The following is a 19,726-nucleotide window of genomic DNA, read 5'->3' on the forward strand; positions in this document are numbered from 1 at the left end:
GTAGGAGAATCGCTTGAATCCGGGAGGCGGAGGTTGCAGTGAGCCAAGATTGCACCATTGCACTCCAGCCTGGGAGACAGCGAGACTCCGTCTCAAAAAAAAAAAAAGTTGTTTCAAGTCCCAGAGAAGCAGAGACCTCTTTGTGCTTTCTTGGGAAGGGCCCTGTGTGCATCCTCGAGTCTTGGGTGTCCATTCCCCATTCCCTGAACATGTACGTGCCAGTGAAGTCTCCAGAAAAGGCTCTGCCAGGACTGTGCTTGGCTTTGCGGTGGTCAGCTTCCACCCCATGTGCTGAAAATGCAGTTTGTAGTTAGACATCACTCAAGCCACGTGCAGCCCCTGGCATTTGTCAGACATAGCAGTGAGCTCATTTCCTTTGCGGACAAGCCTGTGAAAGCTGAATCGTGGGAGGACTGGTTGCTGCGCTGCAGTTACCATGAACTTTGTGATTTCTGACTTGTGACCCAGACCAGCCAACTAGAAGCCAAGTACATTCTCTAGGAATGTGCCCAGATAGTGGAACTGTCATATTCACTCAGTGGTGTATCTTCACTGGACAAGGGAGGACAGCACTGCTGAGTGCCCTGACAGTGTAAGAGTGGCTTTTGGCATGAAGAAAAATCCAAGCCCCACACAGCCTCTGACATCTCGTCAAGATGCAGTGATAAGGGCACACTGTTGGGTGTCATGTCACATGCACTGCCCAGAGGCAGGAAGGACAGTGGGTCAAGAGATGAGGTCAATTTGTCATCCTGATCTTGGTTTCAATGAAAGACAGCTTTGCACTAAGATATCCAAGCCTTCAGATTTTGCAGGAATTTTGTGGAAATGTGCAAGGGTTTAAAAATCGGGGTGGGCAGAGGGGCGCACTGGGCAGAAAGGAAATAGATACTGAGACAACACACAGCTGCGAAGCTGAAGGCATGATACCTGGTGCATCATTGCGAAGTTTCCTGTTGGGGGGGCCCTCTGAAACAGAGAGAGAATCCCCGGAGGTTACCATCAGCAAACGAAAAGGAGCCCAGTTAAGTATATTCTTAATTGTTAAAGACATTTGCTTTGATTTAATAATTAAAGGCACTCTTTTTTGAGATGGAGTCTTGCTCTGTCACCCAGGCTGGAGTGCTGGGCTGCAATCTTGGTTCACTGCCACCTCTAGGTCCCTGATTCAAGCGATCCCCTCACCTCAGCCTTGTGAGTAGCTGGGATTACAGGCATGCCCCACCATGCTTGGCTAATTTTTGTATTTTTAGTATAGATGGGGTTACACTATGTTGGCCAGGCTGGTCTCAAACTCCTGACATCAAGTGATCCTCCTGCCTTGGCCTCCCAAAGTGCTGGGATTTGGGATTACAGGCATGAACCACCACACCTGGCATTAAAGGCATCCTTAAGTCAACCTTGCAGTGAATCATCTGATGCCAAGAGCCCTTGGTGAGGCTGGTACATGAAAAGATAAGCAGTTTTTTGATCCTCTGTCACCCAGGATGGAGTGCAGTGGCGTGATGTATCTCTGCTGACTGCAACCTCCGCTTCCCCGGTTCAAGCAATTCTCCTGCCTTGGCCTCCTGAGTAGCTTGGATTACAGGCATGCACCACCATGGCCGGCTAATTTTTGTATTTTTAGTAGAAACGGAATTTCACCACGTTGGCCAGGCTGGTCTCGAACTCCTGACCTCAGGTGATCCACCCACCTTGGCCTCCCAAAGCGCCGAGATAACAGGTGTGAGCCACCACACCCGGCCTACTTTTTTAAATAGAAAGGAAAATGTCTGTCCTTTAGAGCTACTTTTAAGAACCTCCTATAAATCCCATGATTGCATACCTGTTCAGGGAAGTAAAAGCATTTGAGCAAGCTAGTTTGAAAAATCAGTGTCGGAACAGAAGCCAAGAAGCCCCAGGCAAGGCACCTGCAGCCACATCTCCCTTGATGTATGATTAGTTGCTTTTCATTCGCTTTGGGGCCTCTAGCAAGAGGGGAGAGGTGGAGGCCTTGTGCGGCTCTTGTCGGAGGTAACCGGGCGTGTACCAAGTGGTAGGTAGGTGGGTCTGGCTTTAGAGTAAGGCTTGTATTGAGATGTGTCTGGCTGATAAAACTTGGTGAAATTTGCACTGCAATTCCTTCTTGGCTGAGGAGCCAGGCATGCTTACTAACCTCCCTTAGGGCCCTAGTACCCAGTTTTATGGTTTTGTGCACCTTAAAAAGAAGGCAGGACAGACCTTCGACCTGCATTACGTGTGTGTTCGTGTCGGAACTGGCAAAAACGGTCTTTTTGTTCCACTCTGCCCTTGGCTGCCCAAAAAGGCTCAAGTGTTTGGGACAGAGCCCACAGGGGATATCCAGCATGTGCTCAAGAATCACTGGGCCGGCTGGGCGCAGTGGCTCATGCCTGTAACCCCAGCACTTTGAGAGGCCAAGGCAGGCAGATCGTGTGAGGCCAGGAGTTTGAGACCAGCCTGGACAACATGGTAAAACCCTGTCTCTACTAAAAATACAAAAATTAGCCAGACATGGTAGTGTGCTCCTGAATCCCAGCTACTTGAGAGGCTGAGGCAGGAGAATTGCTTGAACCCGTGAGGCGGAGGTTGCAGTGAACTGGGGTCACGCCACTGCACTCCAGCCTGGCGACAGAGCTAGACTGTGTCTAAAAATAAATAATAAAAATAAAAATTAAAAAAAAAATCACTGGGCCTGAGAAAGGGAACCAGAGACAGCAGTGGGGTAGAGAGTCAGAGTGGCTGTGTCCCCATCCCTCAGCCCAGCCACTCAGGAGGGGTGGGGGACCTGTTGCCAGCAGAGCACATCCAAGGGTTATTTTTTTTTGGGGGGACAGAGTCTTGCTGTGAAGGCTGGAGTGTGGTGGCGTAATCTTGGCTCACTGCAGCCTCCACCTCCTGGGTTGCAAGTGAGTCTCCTGCCTCAGCCTCCCGAGTAGCTAGGATTACAGGCATCTGCCACCATGCCCAGCTAACTTTTGTGCTTTTAGTAGAGACGGGGTTTCACCATGTTGGCCAGGCTGGTCTCGAACTCCTGACCTCAGGTGACCCACCCACCTCGGCCTCCCAAAGTGCTGGGATTACAGGCGAGAGCCACTGCACCTGGCTCCTAGAGGTCTTCACAGTGACAATAGCTCTCCCTCAACCATGGGAGATGCTTCCGGGCCCCAGCTGTACTGTGGGAGCTTAGGCCTGGTTTCTCTCCTGTCCATGGGGGGCCAACAGGCCCTCGCCCTACAGCGAGTGGGGCTCTTCCCTGAAGGCTTGGTGCCCTGCTTCAGCTGCTGTCTTCCCCTTTTCAGAGGGGTTTGGCTTTTTCCCTGTCTTGTGCAGTGGTCCCTAAACTCTAGAGGTGATTTCAGATGGCTTCCGGGCATGCCATGCGGTAACTGAACTGCACCCTGAGAAAGTCATTTCCTTTCCAACTTTTTAAAACAGGTCAAATTATTATGTCAGAGAGAGTCTATTTGGGGCTAATGGCTGTTGTCACTCCCTTTATAATGGAGAAGTAGCCTTCTGGCCTTGGTGATGAAGTTGTGGCCACAGTAGCTAGATGCTGAACTTGATACTCTTTTCATCGTATTAATTTCATTGTGACCGGTTGATAGAGGTGATGCTGGTTTAAATATATAGGGGTGGTATGTTTTATTTGCAATTATATGCATGTATGATTAAAAATTAAAAAGAAAAGATCAAGTCATCAGTATTAAAGGTGGTAAGAGGTTTAGCACATGGCTGTGGTGGTATGAGAATGAAGCGGGGGAAATATCTAGGACCTGAGGGATAAAGGTTCACTTTGCCTGGCGCTGTCCTAGACATTGGAGATTTTTTTTTTTTTGGAGATCGAATTTTGCTCTGTCACCCAGGCTGAAGTGCAGTGACACAATCTCGGCTCACTGTAACCTCTGCCTCCCAGCTTCAAGCGATCCTCCTGCCTCAGCCTCCCGAGTAGCTGGGATTACAGGCGCGCCCCACCACACCTGGCTGATTTTTGTATTTTTAGTAGAGACGGCGTTTCACCATGTTGATCAGGCTGGCCTGGAACTCCTGACCTCCGGTGATCTACCTGCGTTGGCCTCCCAAAGTGCTGGGATTACAGGGGTGAGCCACTGCACCCAGCCTGGGCAGGACTGTTTAGGGCAAGTTGACCAGATTCTCCCACAGATGGGATGTGTAGGGCATAAAGGAGACAAAAATGTTAAGAAGGATCACGAGGTTTCGGATCTGAATTATTGGCAACTTCATTTTAGCTGCTCGGCTGGAGAGAGGGGCCAGTTTGGGGGTGAAGAGGTTCATTCAGTCAGGGCTTGGGGTACAGCACGTTTGGTGTGAGCTGCCTACAGTCATCCATGTGGGAATGGGAGGCCAGTCTGAGGTTCTAGGAAGAAGCTAGGGCTTCTCAAAGATGAACTGAGGAGTCATTAGATACAGATGGAATTCTAAAGCGCCAAGACTAGTTGAGACCTCTCACCTAGAACAGGGGACAGAGATGAAAAGAGAACTAAGGCCAGGTGCGGTGGCTCACTCCTGTAATCCCAGCACTTTGGGAGGCCGAGGCAGGTGGATCACGAGGTCAGGAGTTCAAGACCAGCCTGAGCAACATGGTGAAACCCATCTCTACTAAAAATACAAAAATTAGCCGAAAATAGCTTGAACCAGGAGGCGGAGGTTGCAGTGAGCTGAGATAGTGCTACTTCACTCCAGCCTGGGCAACAGCGCAAGACTGCATCTCAAAAGAGAACTAAGTTGATACCCTAGGGCACTCCGGTGGTAAGCAGGTTTTGAGATGAGGGATCAGCAGAGGAGAGAAAGAGGGACAACCCCACAGATTGGGGGGACAGGCAGGTGAGGATGGTGTCTGGGAAGTCCAGGGAAGCAAGTGAATCAGGCCAGACGCATGATGGGCTGCGTCACGTGCTGCTGCCCTGTCAGAGGACATCTGGCCATTGGTGTCGCCTGTGGGAGGCTTCTGGGAGAGTGACGGGTGGGGGCGAGGGGAACCAGCAGCTCTTCACAGTTTTTTTTTTTTGAGACCGAGTCTCATTCTGTCACCCAGGCTGGACTGCAACCTCTGTCTCCCGGTTTTAAGCCATGCTTGTGCCTCAGTCTCCTGAATAGCTGGGACTACAGGCATGTGCCGCCACAGCTAATTTTTATATTTTTTGGTAGAGACAGGATTTTGGCATTCACATATGTTTTGTAGTAAGGGTAGCAAGGTAGATGTGGGGCTAAGAGGTTGTTCCATTTGCTGATGGAGCAAATGAAAGAGAAAACCTTGCAAAGTAAGGATTTTTGGAGCCATGTGCTTGAGTGAACAAGAGGGCTGGGTCCATTGGAGGTGTTGGCCTTGGTTGGTGCCAGAGGGTTCAGCACAGAAATGGAAAAAAAGAAGTGTGCAGAGGTGCAGCGAGGTAGGGTGATGAGGCAGTGGGAGCTTGTGCACGTTTCATGATCATTTCTGCTTTTGATTTAAGTAGGAAGTAAGGTCCCCAGCTGACAGTGACAATGGGGAGGAGCGATAACAAGTTCAAAGAAAAAGTGAAAAGAGCAGAGAGTGAGAAGATAAGTAAGGGGTATGGAAGACCCCTGAGAAGGCCTGCTCTGTGGGAAAAGATGGAGAATGGGTTTTGGGTTTTTTGAGACAGGGTCTCACTCTCTCATCCAGGGTAAGTGCAGTGGCTAGATCATGGCTCACTGCAGCCTTGACCTCTGGGGCTCCACTGATCCTCCCACCTCTGCCTCCTGAGTAGCTGGGATTTTAGGTGTCCGCCATCACGCCTGGCTGAGTTTTTGTTTGTTTGCTTTTTGTGGAGATGGGGTCTTGCTGCTCTTGAACTCCTGAGCTCAAAGCGATCCACCTGCTCTGGCCTCCCAAAGTGCTGAGTTACAGATGTGGGCCCTGTGCCTGGCCAAGTGTTGAGTTTCATTTGGGTTGTGCTTTCACCAAGTGATTGCAGCAATGCAAGAGGGGAAACCGGCTGTTGAGGTTCCGCGATGGGGGTTACTAGACGGTTGGTTTGTAACTGAATCAGAGGCTGATGGCATTGAGGGAGTGAAGACCCCATTGGGGACAGAGCCAAAGAAAGGTGGCGCCAGGCAGACAATGAGATTCCTGAGGGTCAAACTGTGAGGGCTCCTAGGAGCACTGGTTAGGCTGGTAGAAGCAGCGGGATCGCCCGGAAAGTCAAGGAACCGAGAGGCTGCACTGCCCACATGGATGTTGAAATCATGGACAACTGGGAGGAGTGGCGTGGGAGACAGGAAGCCCGGAGCTAAAACCTCCAGGGAGCCAATTGGGATGGATGGACAGGGTGGGGGAAGCAGCCCTTGGGAACAGTGGGGACACCCCAAGGTACCAGAGGCGTGGGAGAGAAAACAGCCCCTACTGCACTGACAGCAGGAATTCTCAGCGGGGGGGCAGCTGTACCCTCCCATCTCTAGAGGCTTCTGGCAACACCTAGAGACATTTTTGGTTGTCACATTGCAGGGTGGTGGAGTGGGGGGCTACTGCAGCTGGTGGGTAGAGGCCAGGAATATAAGCACCTGCTACTTTTCAGGGATCTTTTTCCCACTGACGGGAATGCTGGACAGCCCCCATACCCCAGAATAATGCAGCCCAGATGGCAGCAGTCCCGAGGGGGAGAAAGGAGGAGCAGAGCATGTCAGGAAGGAGGTGAAGTGCCAGGGGGCGGTGTTGCAGCTTCAGTGGATGCCATGAAGACTCAGTGATGCAATGAAGGAGAGGCTGGAGGAGACAGTGGGGATAGCCCCTTCCTCCTCCTCACCTGGAGGATGGGATGGGAGATGGTCTATCGTTAAAGAAACTAGAAGGTAAGCTGTTACCAGGCAGGGCCCCGGTCTGATCTGGGCCTGCCTCAGTGCCTGGCCCACACTAAGCTTAGTGATTAAGGAGGAGCAGGAATAAACCACAGAAGGGAGTGGTGGCTGTGGGCACAGGGGGCGTTTCCAGGCCGAAGGGAGCCTGAGCCCCCAGCACTTCTCTCTGGCCTGAGAGACAGGGTCTTCCTGGGCCACGGGCTCCTCACCTGAGCTTGCTCTTGAGCGCGTTCACCTCGCGGCCCATGGCCTCATTGCTCTCCGTGGCCTCATCCAGCTCCCGCTGCAGCTTCCTGCGGTTGGCGTTGATGCGCTGGGACTCCTCCTCGGCCTCCTCCAGCTGCCTCTTGAGCTGCTTGACCCTGGCATTGCCTTTTTCTGCCTGTCGAGGAGAGTTGGAGGGGTGGGTAGGGGAGGCCAGCTGGGAGGCTGGGGGCTCGAGGGAGGCTGGGCTGCGGGGGCTACCTGCTCCTTGTACTGCTCGGCCATCTTGCGCTCGTCCTCCACCTGTAGCAAGACTTCCTTCAGCTTCTTGTCTTTCTGCTTCAGCGACTTGGCGGCCGCCTGTTTCTCTCTGCAAACAGCAAGGAAAACAGGTGGTTTCAGAGGAGGGTGGCACCCCTTGCAGCTGGTGTGTCACCCGGACATGGCATCTTGAATGCTCTCCTGAGCCCCACATCTGGACTCCTCTCAAGGATCCATCAGACGGTAGAATAGTATTCAGCCCTGAAAAGGAATAAAGTATGAACACACGCCACAGCATGCATGAGCCTGGAATCCTTGCCCAGTGAAAGAAGACACATAGCAGACGACATAGTTTGTGATTCCATTGATAACAAATGTCCAGAATACATAAACCCATAGAGACAGAAGGTAGATTTTGGTTGCCAGGGACTGAAAGGAGTGGCTAAAGGGCCTGGGGTTTCTATTTTTTTTGCAGGGAGGAGACAAGGTCTTGCTGTCACCCAGGCTGGAGTATAGTGGTGCTCTAATGCCCGCTCTCCACCCTACTTCATAGTTCACTGCAGCCTTGAACTCCTGGCTCAAGCAATCCTCACCTCAGCCTCCCAGATAGCTGGGACTACAGATGTACACCACCATGCTCAGACTTTCTAAGTTTTTCATAGAAATGGAGTCTCTGGCCAGGCGTGGTGGCTCACGTTTGTAATCCCAGTATTTTGGGAGGCTGAGGTGGGCAGATCACCTGTGGTCAGGAGTTCGAGACCAGCCTGAGCCAACATGTCAAAACCCCATCTTTACTAAAAAGTACAATCATTAGCTAGGTATGGTGGTATGCACCTGCAGTCCCAACTACTTGGGAGGCTAAGGCAGAAGAATTGCTTGAACCCAGGAGGCAGAGGTTGCAGTGAGCTGAGATTGCACCACTGCACACCAGCCTGGGAAACAGAGTGAGACTGTGTCTAAAAAAAAAAAATAAGTCTCGCTATGCTGCCCAGACTGGTCTCAAACTCCTGGACTCAAGTGCTGCTCCCACCTACCTCAGCTTCCTGAAGTGCCGGGATCATGGGCATGAGCGACCACATCTGGCCTGGGGTTTCCTTTTGACCTGATGCAAATGTTCTCAAATTGACTGTGGTGATTATTTTACATGTTTGTGAATATACAAATAGCCCTTGAATTGCACACTTTAAATGGGTGCATTGCAGGGCGTGTGAATTACCGAAAACACTGCTAGAAGAGAATGGGTGAGAATCCTTAGAATCCAATGGTAAGAAATGTGCTGTGATCTTATGCCTCATTCGACCCATAATTAAGAAGCCTTCCAGTGTGTGTACCCAATGAGTTGCTGGTTGGACTTTTGTTTTTTGGGGGGTTTTGTTGTGTGTATGTGTGTGGCCGGGTCCCACTCTGTCACCCAGGCTGTAGTGCAGTGGTATGATCTCGGCTCACTGCAACCTCCCCGTCTCACGTTCAAGCAATTCTCCTGCTTCAGCCTCCTGAGTAGCTGGGATGATAGGCATGTGCCACCACACCTGGCTAATTTTTGGTACAGACAAGGTTTCACCACGTTGGCCAGGCTGGTCTCAAACTCCTGACCTCAAGTGATCCACCTGCCTCGGCCTCCCAAATTGCTGGGATTACAGGCCTGAGCCACCATGTCCACCCTGGTTGGATTTTTGGTCTGTTAGCATGCTATCCCTACTGAGGCTGAGAAAAGCCACATGTTCTGCTGGGAAGGCTGGTTAATGTCAGGAAGACCACGGCGATGCTAAGAGCAGCTCACATTTTAGGTGCTTGCTCTAGCCCAGGCACCAGCAGGGCACTTTACTGTGTTTACATTCATTTCTCACAACACACCTGCACTGTGGGCACCACAGAGCTTGCTGCTTACAAGCCAGAACTGATGCTGGAAGAGGTTCCCTGATTTCACTATGACCCCTGCTGTCCATCACCCCGGGACAAACTGGGTTCAGAACTCCAGACCCGCATACCTGGCCTCCTGCTCGACCTGCTCCTCCAACTGTGCAATCTTGGCCTCCAGCGCTGCAATAGTGGACTTGAACTTGGACTTGACGGCCCCCTCCATCTCCTGGAGCTTGCTCCTAAGCTCCTTGTTCTGCCGCTCGAGCTGCTGCCGGGCACTCTCATTCTTCTGGGCCGTGCTGCGCTCTGTGGCCAGCTCGTTGCTGAGCTGCTCGGCCTGGGGAGGAGAGTGAAGGCTGTGAGGTGGACCCAGGGAAGCCCAGGACAGTGCACTGAGACCATGCACCTCCTCCTGCTGCCTCCAGCCTTGTTTGGCCTCTGCACGAGTCCCTTGATCCCGGGCACCCTGTCCTCCTCTCCTTCATCCTGTAAAACTCCACTCAAGAGCTTGTTCCAGGCCGGGCACTGTGGCGCACGCCTGTAATCCCAGCACTTTTGGAAGCTGAGGCAGGCAGATCACTTGAGGTTAGGAATTCGAGACCTGCCTGGCCAACATGGTGAAACCCCGTCTCTATTAAAAATATAAAAATTAGCCGGGCAGTGGTGGCACGTGCCTGTAGTCCCAACTACTAGGGAGGCTGAAGCAGGAGAATCCCTTGAACTTGGGAGGCAGAGGTTGCAGTGAGCCAAGATTGCGCCACTGCACTCCAGCCTGGGCAGCAGAGTGAGACCCTGTCTCCAAAAAATGAGGTGCTTCCACAAGTGTCACAGTGCCACCCAGGCTGAGCGAGTGACTTGTCCCTTGCTTTCTCTGTCCTGGAGTCGCCTGGAGAACAATGCCTGTTCACCCTACACCACAAGGGGCTGCAGATCACAGGATGGTCCCTAGTGCCCACCATGGAACTGGTGCTCAGTGACATCACCAAGGGCTCACTGGATAAGGCCAGAGCTTCAGCTGGGGGAAAACACAATGAAAGAGCATCCCAAGGCCCTGACTCCAGGGACGGCCATGAGGTACAGGGAGCCAGACACACCATGGCTGGAAAATGAGACACTGCAGCGTGGAGATGGGTGTTCTGAAGACAGCAGCCTGGGCACTGGTGTAAGGGCCCTGGATCTCTACTCTTGGGCCCCGCCACCCTCTTGTCCCTCAATCCGGGGCCTGCACGCAGGAAGCCGCCATGCATGTGTTGACCGGTGCAGGATCCTGCTGCAGGAGAGACAGTAGGCAGCGAGACTGTGGTGCCCAGGCGGCCCTCACCTGCTGTGTGGCTTTGCGGACCCGGTCGCTCATGGCCTCCATGTTGCCCTGCTCCTCCTCCAGCTCCTCCTCCAGCTGGGCAATCCGGGCCTCCAGGCGGCGCTTCTCGTCCTGGAGTGCGTTCCTGGGGGAAGGGCAGCCATGTTGGGGGCCTCTACCCTCCCCCGATTTAGAATATGCCCCCTAAGTGATGCCTCAGGGGGACTGCCATCATCATCTAATGGGGGAAACTGAGGCCTGGAGAGGATTAGAAGACTCATCAGTTACACAACCAGGAAGTGGGCGGCCGGGACTTGGACCAGGTCCGTGTCAGCAAAGCTGGAACTGGGATGGGGACCAGCACACTCCTCCCTGACTCTTCTTTGCCCCCCCCTTCTCCCCATACAGCTACTTATTGGGAATGAATGAAAGCAGCCACACCCCCAAACTGAGGCATGAAAGTGCTGAGGGAAAACCTAACCACCATGGGTCTGTCTCCAATCTCAGAGGATGCTTTGTTAGCAGCAGCATTGAAATGGGGGTCCAGGGCCAGGCACGGTGGCTCACACCTGTAATCACAGCACTGTAGGAGGCCAAGGTAGGAAGATCACCTGAGGTCGGAGTTCAAGACTAGCTTGGCCAATGTGGTAAAACCCTGCCTCTACTAAAATTATAAAAATTAGCTAGGCACAGTGGCACATGCCTGTAATCCCAGCTACTTGGGAGGCTGAGGCAGGAGAATCACTTGAACCTGGGAGGTGGAGGTTGCAGTGAGCCGAGATCTCACTACTGCCCTCCAGCCTGGATGACAGAATGCAACTGTGTCTCAAAAAAATTTAATACAATGGGGATCAAGGATGCTGCCTCTCCCCACATCCTCTGCTTCAGAGCCGACTTCCTCCATTGTTTCCTACCTTCCCGACAGGCTACTGGCCAGCTCCTCTGCCAGTTCCTCCTTCTCAAGGTCCGCCTGTTTGCGAGCCCTCTCAGCTGCGGCGAGGTCCTAGGTGGGTGGGAGGAAGCCTGCTGTCTGCCAGGGAAAGGCCAAGCCCCACCGAGAGTCCACCCTGCCTCCTCAGCCACCCTTGAAAGTACATGTTCCTCCTCTGAGCTCAGGGGAGGCCCCGTGAATCCATAGAGGAGGGAAGCATGTGTCTTTCTAGACAGGTGGAGCCCATAGGAGGAGGAAATGAATTCTGGGAATGCACAGACTGGAGCAGCCAAGGGTTGCTACCATGACACCCGCATCTGAGGCTCTCCTAGCAAGATGAGGCTTTACCTCTTGTAGCTGCATGAGGTCTGCTTCCAAGCTCTTGGCTTTCTTCTCATTCTCCTTGGCTGTGGCAAAGATCTCATCTCTGGAGGCACGGGCATCTTCCAGCTCTCTTTGAAAGTCCTTCATCTGAGCCTGCATGAGTCAAGAGGAAGGACAAGCTCAGATGTCCTTACTGCCCCAAGTTCTGCTGTCCACTTTAGCTCTGCACATCCACCCCTCTGCAGTGAACCACAAAGAAGTTCCCATTGCATGACCATGGCCCTCAGTCCCAGGTGACTGGTCGGGGCGGGCTGGGAGCACCATTCTGGATGGGCTCCACAGACCTGCCTGAGAAGCCGAGCCCCTGATGTGATATGAGGGCAGTGGCCAAATACCTAATAATGCTGCCCTACCCAGGGCAGGAGATAGCCACCAAAACCTGAAAGGTGCTAGAAAAGCCCCAGCTGAACCCACACCAATGGCAGGTGTGGGCTGGCTTCCTGGAGCCTGCTCTGCTGACTTTGGTGGCCTGAGGGGACTGTGGCCTCCCTCTGCCCATGCCCCGAGCTCCTAGCGTCACCCACCTGCAGTTTACGTAGCTGCTTGATGGCTTCCTCCCTCCCCTTGATGGCAGAGTCAGCCTGAAGCTCTAGGTCTTTCAGGTCCCCTTCCAGCTTTTTCTTCGCTGCAGCCGCCAGGGCCCGTTGCTTTCGCTCGTCTTCCAGTTCTGTCTCATACTCGTGAAGCTGGGCAAGGAAGAGAGATGTGTGCTGCCCCACTTGCCCCTGGGAGGTCTTTTAGCCCACCCCGGCAGCACGTCCCCCCTGCGAGGCAGGCATCTCATCCCAAGTTGCAGATGAGAAAACGGAATCTCGCGGGGTGCAGGTGGCTCATGCCTATAATCCCAGCACTTTGGGAGGCCAACAGGAGAATGGATCACTTGAGGTCAGGAGTTCAAGACCAGCCTGGCCAACATGGTGAAACCTCGTCTCCCCTTAAAAAAAAAAAAAATTAGCTGGGTATGGTGGCGTGTGCCTGTAATCTGAGCTACTCAGGAGGCTGAGGCAGGACAATTGCTTGACCCCAGGAGGCAGAGGTTGCAGTGAGCTGAGATAATGCCACTGCACTCCAGCCTGGGCAACAGAGCAAGACTCTGTTTCAAAAAAAAAAAACCAAAAAACGAAGTTTCCATGCTGACCGTGAGAGGTGGTGAGAGGAATGAACAAGGCCACCCCACCGCCCTCTGCTGGCCTCCGCGGCAGCACGCACCTGTCTCTGCAGTTGCCTTCTCTTCTCCTCATTCTGCTCGTCCCGGGCTTGGAGATCCCTCTCGAACTGGCCCTTGAGCGCCTGCATGTTGACTTCCAGCCGCAGCTTGGCATCCTCCGTGGCCTGCAGCTCGTCCTCCAGCTCTTCCAGCTGCGTCTTCATCTCCTCCATCTGGGTCTCCAGGGCCCGCTTGGACTTCTCCAGCTCATGGACCTGCCGGCACGGTTGAGAAACCCACCGTGAGCGGCAGCGCAAGAAGTCCAGGAGGTGGCTTTGGCCTCCCACAGGATACATGGCCGGGACTCAAGATGGCCCCTGAGAGCTCGGACTCCCCAACTCAGACCCATCCTCGACTGCCATTCTCGGCCCCTCCCAGCCCCTGCACCAGTCCAAAAACCTTCCATTTCCAAAGATAGTTCGCTATGAAAAAGGCCCGGAGCCAGCTTCTCCCATGGACTGGTGAACAGCACAGAGGGTGGGTGGGCGAAACATGGACAAGAAAACAACCCAGAGCCACTTACGTTCTTGCCCACGTCATCCTTGGAGCTGACCAGGTCTTCCATTTCGGCTTTGAGCATTTTGTTGGTCCGCTCGAGTTCCTCTTTGGCTTCCAAGGCCTCTTCAAGGGCCCGAGCCAAGGACAGGGCCTTGGTTTCCTTCTCCCTGGCTTCGGCCTCGGCTCTGTCCCTCTCATCCGCGTATTTGGAAGAGATGTTTTTCTCCTCGGCTAACAACTGCAACACAGCATAAGACCCAGAGGTGACTTCCAGGCATATCCGGGGTCAGCTTCACTGAATTGTAAATACCGGGGAAAAGCCCTGTGTCCTACCGAATGTATTGAGGTGCAGATGTAAGCAATGTAGGTTGTCTGTGGGAATAGTTTATATAATAATCTGGCCTTCTGAATTCTATATCAACCTTATCCAGAGCCAGAAATCAGCTGAATCGTTTTTTTGTTGGTTTATTTGTTTTACATGGAGTCTCACTTTGTCACCAAGGCTGGAGTGCAATGGCACAGTCTTGGTTCACGGCAACTCCGCCTCCTGGGTTCAAGCCATTCTCCTGTCTCAGCCTCCCCAGTAGCTGGGATTACAGGTGCCCACCACCACACCCGGCTAATTTTTGTATTTTAAGTAGAGATGCGGTTTTGCCATGTTGGCCAGGCTGGTCTCGATCTCCTGCCCTCAAGTGAGCCTCCTGCCTCTGCCTCCCAAAGCACTGAGATGACAGGTGTGAGCCGCCACACCTGGCCAAATTGTGCTTCGAAACCACTAAAGCTGCCCACGTTGCTTAGAGCACACTGAGGTGAAAGTGACATTTAAAGCTACCAGAAGCTAGTTATTATTTTGTTTCATGGCCACAAGTAGCTATTAATATCTCATAAAAGTATCCTAAGGGCCTTAGTAGGGAAACGGTAAGCGTGGGTGGCCCTGCATACGTATCTCTCTGCTTGGAGAAGCAACTCAGAACATTCCATGCTCACGTTAATCTCATCTTCAGAGAGGACAGAGCAGATTATAAATTGTAACATCCAAAAGCCAAACTTCCACCATTGAGCAAAGACAGGGACCTCTGAATGGCACAGTCAACACAAAAATCCCATGCTACATGTGATACTGCACTACACTGTGACAGGAAAATAAAAGCAACCTCAGGCCTTCAACCAGGTAACAAAGCGGTGAAGATGAGCTGACAGCCCAGAGGAGAGGTGGCTGATGGGAAAAGGAGGAACTGGGATGTCATCTAAAGTCCTGACACTATGAGGCCAGTCAGAGAGGGGTGAGGAACCCTCAGGCATCTCGCATTTAGCCTCACTGTACAATCCTCATTTATTTTTGAGACAGAGTTTTGCCTCTGTCACTCAGGCTGGGGTGCAGTGGTACAATCTTGGCTCACTGCAGCCTCCGCCCCACCCTGGGTTCAAGTGATTCTCCTGCCTCAGCCTCTCGAGTAGCAGGGATAACAGGCATGTGCCACCACGCCTAGCTAATTTTGGTATTTTTAGTAGAGACAGAGTTGCACCATGTTGGCCAGGCTGGTCTCAAACCCCTGACTTCAAGTGATCCACCCACCTCAGCCTCCCAAAGTGCTAGGATTATAGGCGTGAGCCACTGTGCCTGGCCTCTCAAACTGATTTTTAGAATAACCCTGAATCACTTGTAAACTAAATCATATTTACTAAATAATAATATATCTTAAAAGTTGGTATTTAGGGGTTTGGATCATACAGCGGTCTGCATGTATCATACAATTAAGAGTGGTGCATTTCATCACATATAAGTTTTACCCCCAAAAGAAGCAAAATTATGTTTAAAAATAAACTCTAATTAATATGCAGTGTCAAGGTGTGGAAGGGGAAATATACTGATGTAATTTGCTCTGAAATGTACCCAAGAGATAAGGCATGATAGATAGAATTAGTCTTTATAAATAAATATGTGGGCCGGGCATAGTGGCTCATGCCTATAATCCCAGCACTTTGGGAGGCCAAGGCAGGCAGATCATGTGAGACCTGGAGTTTGAGACCAGCCTGGACAACATGGCAAAACCTTATCTCTACTAAAAATACAAAAATTAGCCAGACATGGTGGTGCACTCCTATAATCCCGGCTACTTGAGAGTCTGAAGCAGGAGAATCGCTTGAACCCAGAGGCAGAGGTTGCAGTGAGCTGAGATTGCACCACTGCACTCCAGCCTGGGTGACAGAGCTAGACCCTGTCTCAAAATAAATAAATATGTGATAAAGTTCATATAATACAGTGTCAATGACTGAATAAAGGTGGTGGCCTTACAGATATTCACTGTACAATTCTGTCAACGTTTCTGTGTGCTTGGAATTTTACAGAATGAAATCTTAGGGAAGAGTGGTATTAAAAGTACAGAAACTGAATTACTTGGGAGACTACTCAATACGTATTCCATACATATTTTTAGTGAATGAAATGTGCACCTCATTCCTTCTTGAGGCTAGAAACTAAGGCATCAACATGTGTGCAGGTGACCCTCATGGTGCTGGTACCCAGAAAAGTCACAGATATCAAGACTTCTATGCCATCCTTACTGTGACCCGGTAGCCTTAATGCTCCATGGTCGCCCAAGACAAGATAAGAGAGCCTCCCATGGCTCCCCACAGAGTGGAGAGGGGATGCAGGCACAGGCGGGAGCCACGCGTCGTACTCTGCAGAGCTGATTCCCCCACCCAGCGTCCATGGCCAGAGCGGAGGACACCCCACGCCCTCTACCTGATCAAACTTCCTCTGCTTCTTTTCTAGGTTGGACACGAGTTGCCGCTGGTTGTCCAAGTCGACGACCAGGTCGTCCAGCTCCTGCTGAAGCCTGTTCTTGGTCTTTTCCAGTTTATCATAAGCGGCCGCCTTCTCCTCGTACTGCTGGGTGAGGTTCTCGATCTCCTTCTGGAATCTCTTCTTCCCCTCTTCCAGAGCTTCCACGGTGCTGGCAAAGTCCTGCAGCTTCTTCTTGGAGTCGGAGAGCTACAAGGACAGCGTCCAGGGAAGGGTGAGAGGGGGACCATGAGTGATCCCTGTCCCTGGCTGCACAGAATCTGAGAAGCGAAAACCATGTCTCCTTGTTGGAGAAACCCGATAGCAGGGGAAGCTGGGGGTCAAGCACCATCGCACCAACACTCCACCACGATCTGCCCGTGGGGGATCTCAGCACAGAGAAGTTGAGAGGACCCATGACGGAAGCAAGGGCACAGGGCAGGCACCTGGATGTTGAGAGTGGAGATGTGACGCTCCAGGTTCTGCTTGGCCTCCATCTCCTCGTCCAGCTGGTCTTGCAGGCTGTTCCGCTCCTCCTCCAGCTGGCGCAGCTTCGTAGACACATTGAGCTTCTGCCGGGTTTCTTCTTGAAGCAGCTCCTGCAAAAGGAACACACGGAGGTCCCAGGGACCCGCCCCGAGGAAGGCCACCCCCCCAGGTCTCCTGGATGATGTGGCAGGACACTCACCTGGGTGTCCTGGAGCTGGGAACTGAGGGATGCCACGTCCTTGGCCAGCTTAATGGCCTTCCCCTCGGCCTCATTAAGCATCCCTGTGACGCTCTCAACTTCATTCTGAGGGTGCCAAGAGACTGTTAGTCAAAGCCTCTAGAAAGGGATCCTCATTAAAAGGAGCCCTTTTTACTCAAAACACGTGGGGTACCCTCATGGGCTAGGACTTCGGGTGTCCACTGATTGAGAAAATACTCACAAGGTATGGGACTCTGATAAAAAAAAAAAGTCTGTGGCTCGAAGGGAACTCCGTCACCTATGAGTTGGGACCCTGGCCCTTGACTCTGTGGTTCTAAGAACTTATTTGAGCCCCAATTGTATTGACTGGGACCTGATCCCAATAAATGGATCCTAGATCCCTACCAAGGTTGGTAGAGACAAAGCAGCAGGTCTGAGAGTCCAGACGAGGTGCTCTGGCTGGTCCATTCTCTAAGGCTGGAGACAGGAGACCAGGATGGTACTTAAATGTCCGAGGGATGCTGTTCCATCCCCTCTTTCCTCACTCCTACTCTTTGTCCCTTCACTGACCCTGATGGCCAAAGCCAGAGACGCAGACCCTAAAGGTAAAAATGCCCTCTGTGTATTCTCTGGCTTTTACTCCCTAGTGTCTCTGCATAAGTCCCTTTGAAGGTGTTAGCCTACCCCTCCATCTCTTCCACTGACAAGGAGGATATGAATGATCTTGACACTGCTTATATGACGGCAGCAAAACCGCTGGTCTCAACTGCATGTGGGAAAAAAACATCTCACTTAATGCTTCCCCTGCCCCTTGGTCCCTGGCTGTGAACATGTTAAATATTTATGAAAACTTTGGCCACATCCCCACAAGTGGAAAGGCAGGCTAAATGTCTATTCCAAGTGAAAGAAGACCAAAGACAAACAGACCATGTCACTCATCAGCTTAAAACCCCTCAACAGCTTCGCATCACCCAGAGGGAGGACCAATATACGTGTAATAGGTCTGCAAAACCCCACATCATCTGGATACAACCTCCTCCTCCAACCCCACTCTGTATTGTCTTCCCCTACCCCCAACCCCAACTGGGCACTCCAGCTCTACTGGTCATATGTGTCTCTCCTAATTTTTCTACTTACCACAGGGCCTTTGCACATGCTGTTCCTTCTGCCTGGTAGACTTATCCATGCTCCCTAGGGAAGCTTTCGTGGCCCCTCCTCCCCCAGGTTAGGCCTCCTGGTTATTTACACTTAGGTATCATGTGCCTTCCCTTTGCTGCGTCATTTGACATTCATTTATGTGATTATTCATGTCTTCCTTTCCCCTTATTCGGCTGGAGTCCTACTGGGGCAGGGACAGTGTCTTCTTCCTTGCTGCTGTTTCTCAGGATTAAGCACAGTGCCTAGCATACAGCAGGTACTCAATAAATGCTTGTCAAATTGACAAAGGAAGGTTTTTGTTTTGTTTTTTTCTTTTTTTTTCTTTTTTTCCTGAGACAGAGTTTTGCTCTTTTGGCCCAGGCTGGAGTGCAATGGTGTGGTCTCTGCACACTGCAACCTTTGTCTCCCGGGTTCAAGCCATTCTCCTGCCTCAGCCTCCTGAGTAGATGGGATTACAGGCACCCACCACCACTCCTGGCTAATTTTTAAATATTTTTAATATTTCTAATATTTTTAATAGAGACTTTTCACCATGTTGGCCAGACTGGTCTCAAACCCCTGACCTCAGGTGATCCACCCACCTCTGCCTCCCAAAGTGCTGGGATTACAGGCATGAGCCACCATGCCCAGCCAGAAGGTTTTTAAATATTTAATTGAACAGGGAGATCATCGCCCCCTCTCTGGGAACACAACTAGAGGAAAGGACTTGCCTTGCAGCAAGAGAGACCTCAGCGAGCCGGGAAGAGGCTCCTTCCCACAGAACTGGACACCACCCACCACGCCACTACCTCACCTGCAGCTTGTGGACTTTGTCGTTGAGCTCTGCCCGGGCCCGCTCCCCATCGCTGCACTTGGACTGCAGCTCCTGCACCTGCGCCTCCAGCTTCTTCTTCTTGTGTTCCACCTCCTGCTTGGCCTGGCCCAGGACCCGCAGCTCCCCGGCCAGGTCTGCGTTCTCCTTCTCTAGCGTCTGCTTATTCTTATCTAGGTTTGCCTTGGCCTGGCGAAGGAAGCAGAGGGGAGGGAGAACAGGGTGGCTGTGGCCGGGAGAATGTTTCAGACCGTGCCCTTTCCTCCCTCAGAGAGGTCCAGGAAGGCACACGGCAGGGGGCACACAATCACCAGTAAGAGATTTGGGGTTTTTATTTTTGTTGTTTATTTTTTTGAGATGGTGTCTTACTCTGTTACCCAGGCTGGATTGCCGTGGCGCGATCTCGGCTCACTGCAACCTCCACCTCCCGGGTTCAAGCTATTCTCCTGCCTCAGCCGCCCAAGTAGCTGGGATTACAGGCGCCCACCACCACACCCAGCTCATTTTTGTATGTTTAGTAGAGACAAGGTTTCACCATGTTAGCCAGGCTGGTCTCAAACTACTGACCTCAAGTGATCCACGCATCTTGGCCTCCCTAAGTGCTGGTATTACAGGCATGAGCGTCCGCGCCCGGCTGATATTTTGGATTCTACTTTCCTAAAGCTCATGGGTTGCAATCTGGGATCCCACAAGCGGTGTCCAACCTGCTGTCATGTCCCCTTTGACCCCTTCACTACTTTTTAACAAGTTGCCAACGTTTTAATAAATGTCACATAAAAATCTGGATTCCCAGCTTCTTTTTCAA

At 52.0% G+C, this 19,726-nt stretch overlaps 1 protein-coding gene across 3 annotated transcripts in view; it reads right to left on the reverse strand.

Annotated features, from left to right (window-relative positions):
* MYH11 (myosin heavy chain 11) overlaps positions 1–19,726 on the reverse strand; it is a 154,550-nt gene that overhangs the window by 3,899 nt on the left and 130,925 nt on the right. For 2 of the 3 annotated variants that reach the window (XM_007986503.3, XM_073015192.1), the window contains exons 28-40: positions 18,904–19,110; positions 16,953–17,057; positions 16,711–16,863; positions 16,226–16,474; positions 13,505–13,717; positions 12,984–13,196; positions 12,299–12,460; positions 11,739–11,867; positions 11,374–11,462; positions 10,481–10,604; positions 9,288–9,496; positions 7,300–7,408; positions 7,044–7,216 (exon numbers count right to left, since the gene is read on the reverse strand). In XM_007986503.3, coding sequence (XP_007984694.1) covers positions 7,044–7,216; positions 7,300–7,408; positions 9,288–9,496; positions 10,481–10,604; positions 11,374–11,462; positions 11,739–11,867; positions 12,299–12,460; positions 12,984–13,196; positions 13,505–13,717; positions 16,226–16,474; positions 16,711–16,863; positions 16,953–17,057; positions 18,904–19,110 — 2,135 coding nt within the window. Of the gene's footprint in view, positions 1–930; positions 970–7,043; positions 7,217–7,299; positions 7,409–9,287; positions 9,497–10,480; positions 10,605–11,373; positions 11,463–11,738; positions 11,868–12,298; positions 12,461–12,983; positions 13,197–13,504; positions 13,718–16,225; positions 16,475–16,710; positions 16,864–16,952; positions 17,058–18,903; positions 19,111–19,726 lie in introns of all 3 variants that reach the window. The other variant, XM_007986493.3, reaches the window with a different exon arrangement.

This window comes from Chlorocebus sabaeus, chromosome 5 (assembly GCF_047675955.1).
Source record: "Chlorocebus sabaeus isolate Y175 chromosome 5, mChlSab1.0.hap1, whole genome shotgun sequence".
NCBI lineage: Eukaryota > Metazoa > Chordata > Mammalia > Primates > Cercopithecidae > Chlorocebus > Chlorocebus sabaeus.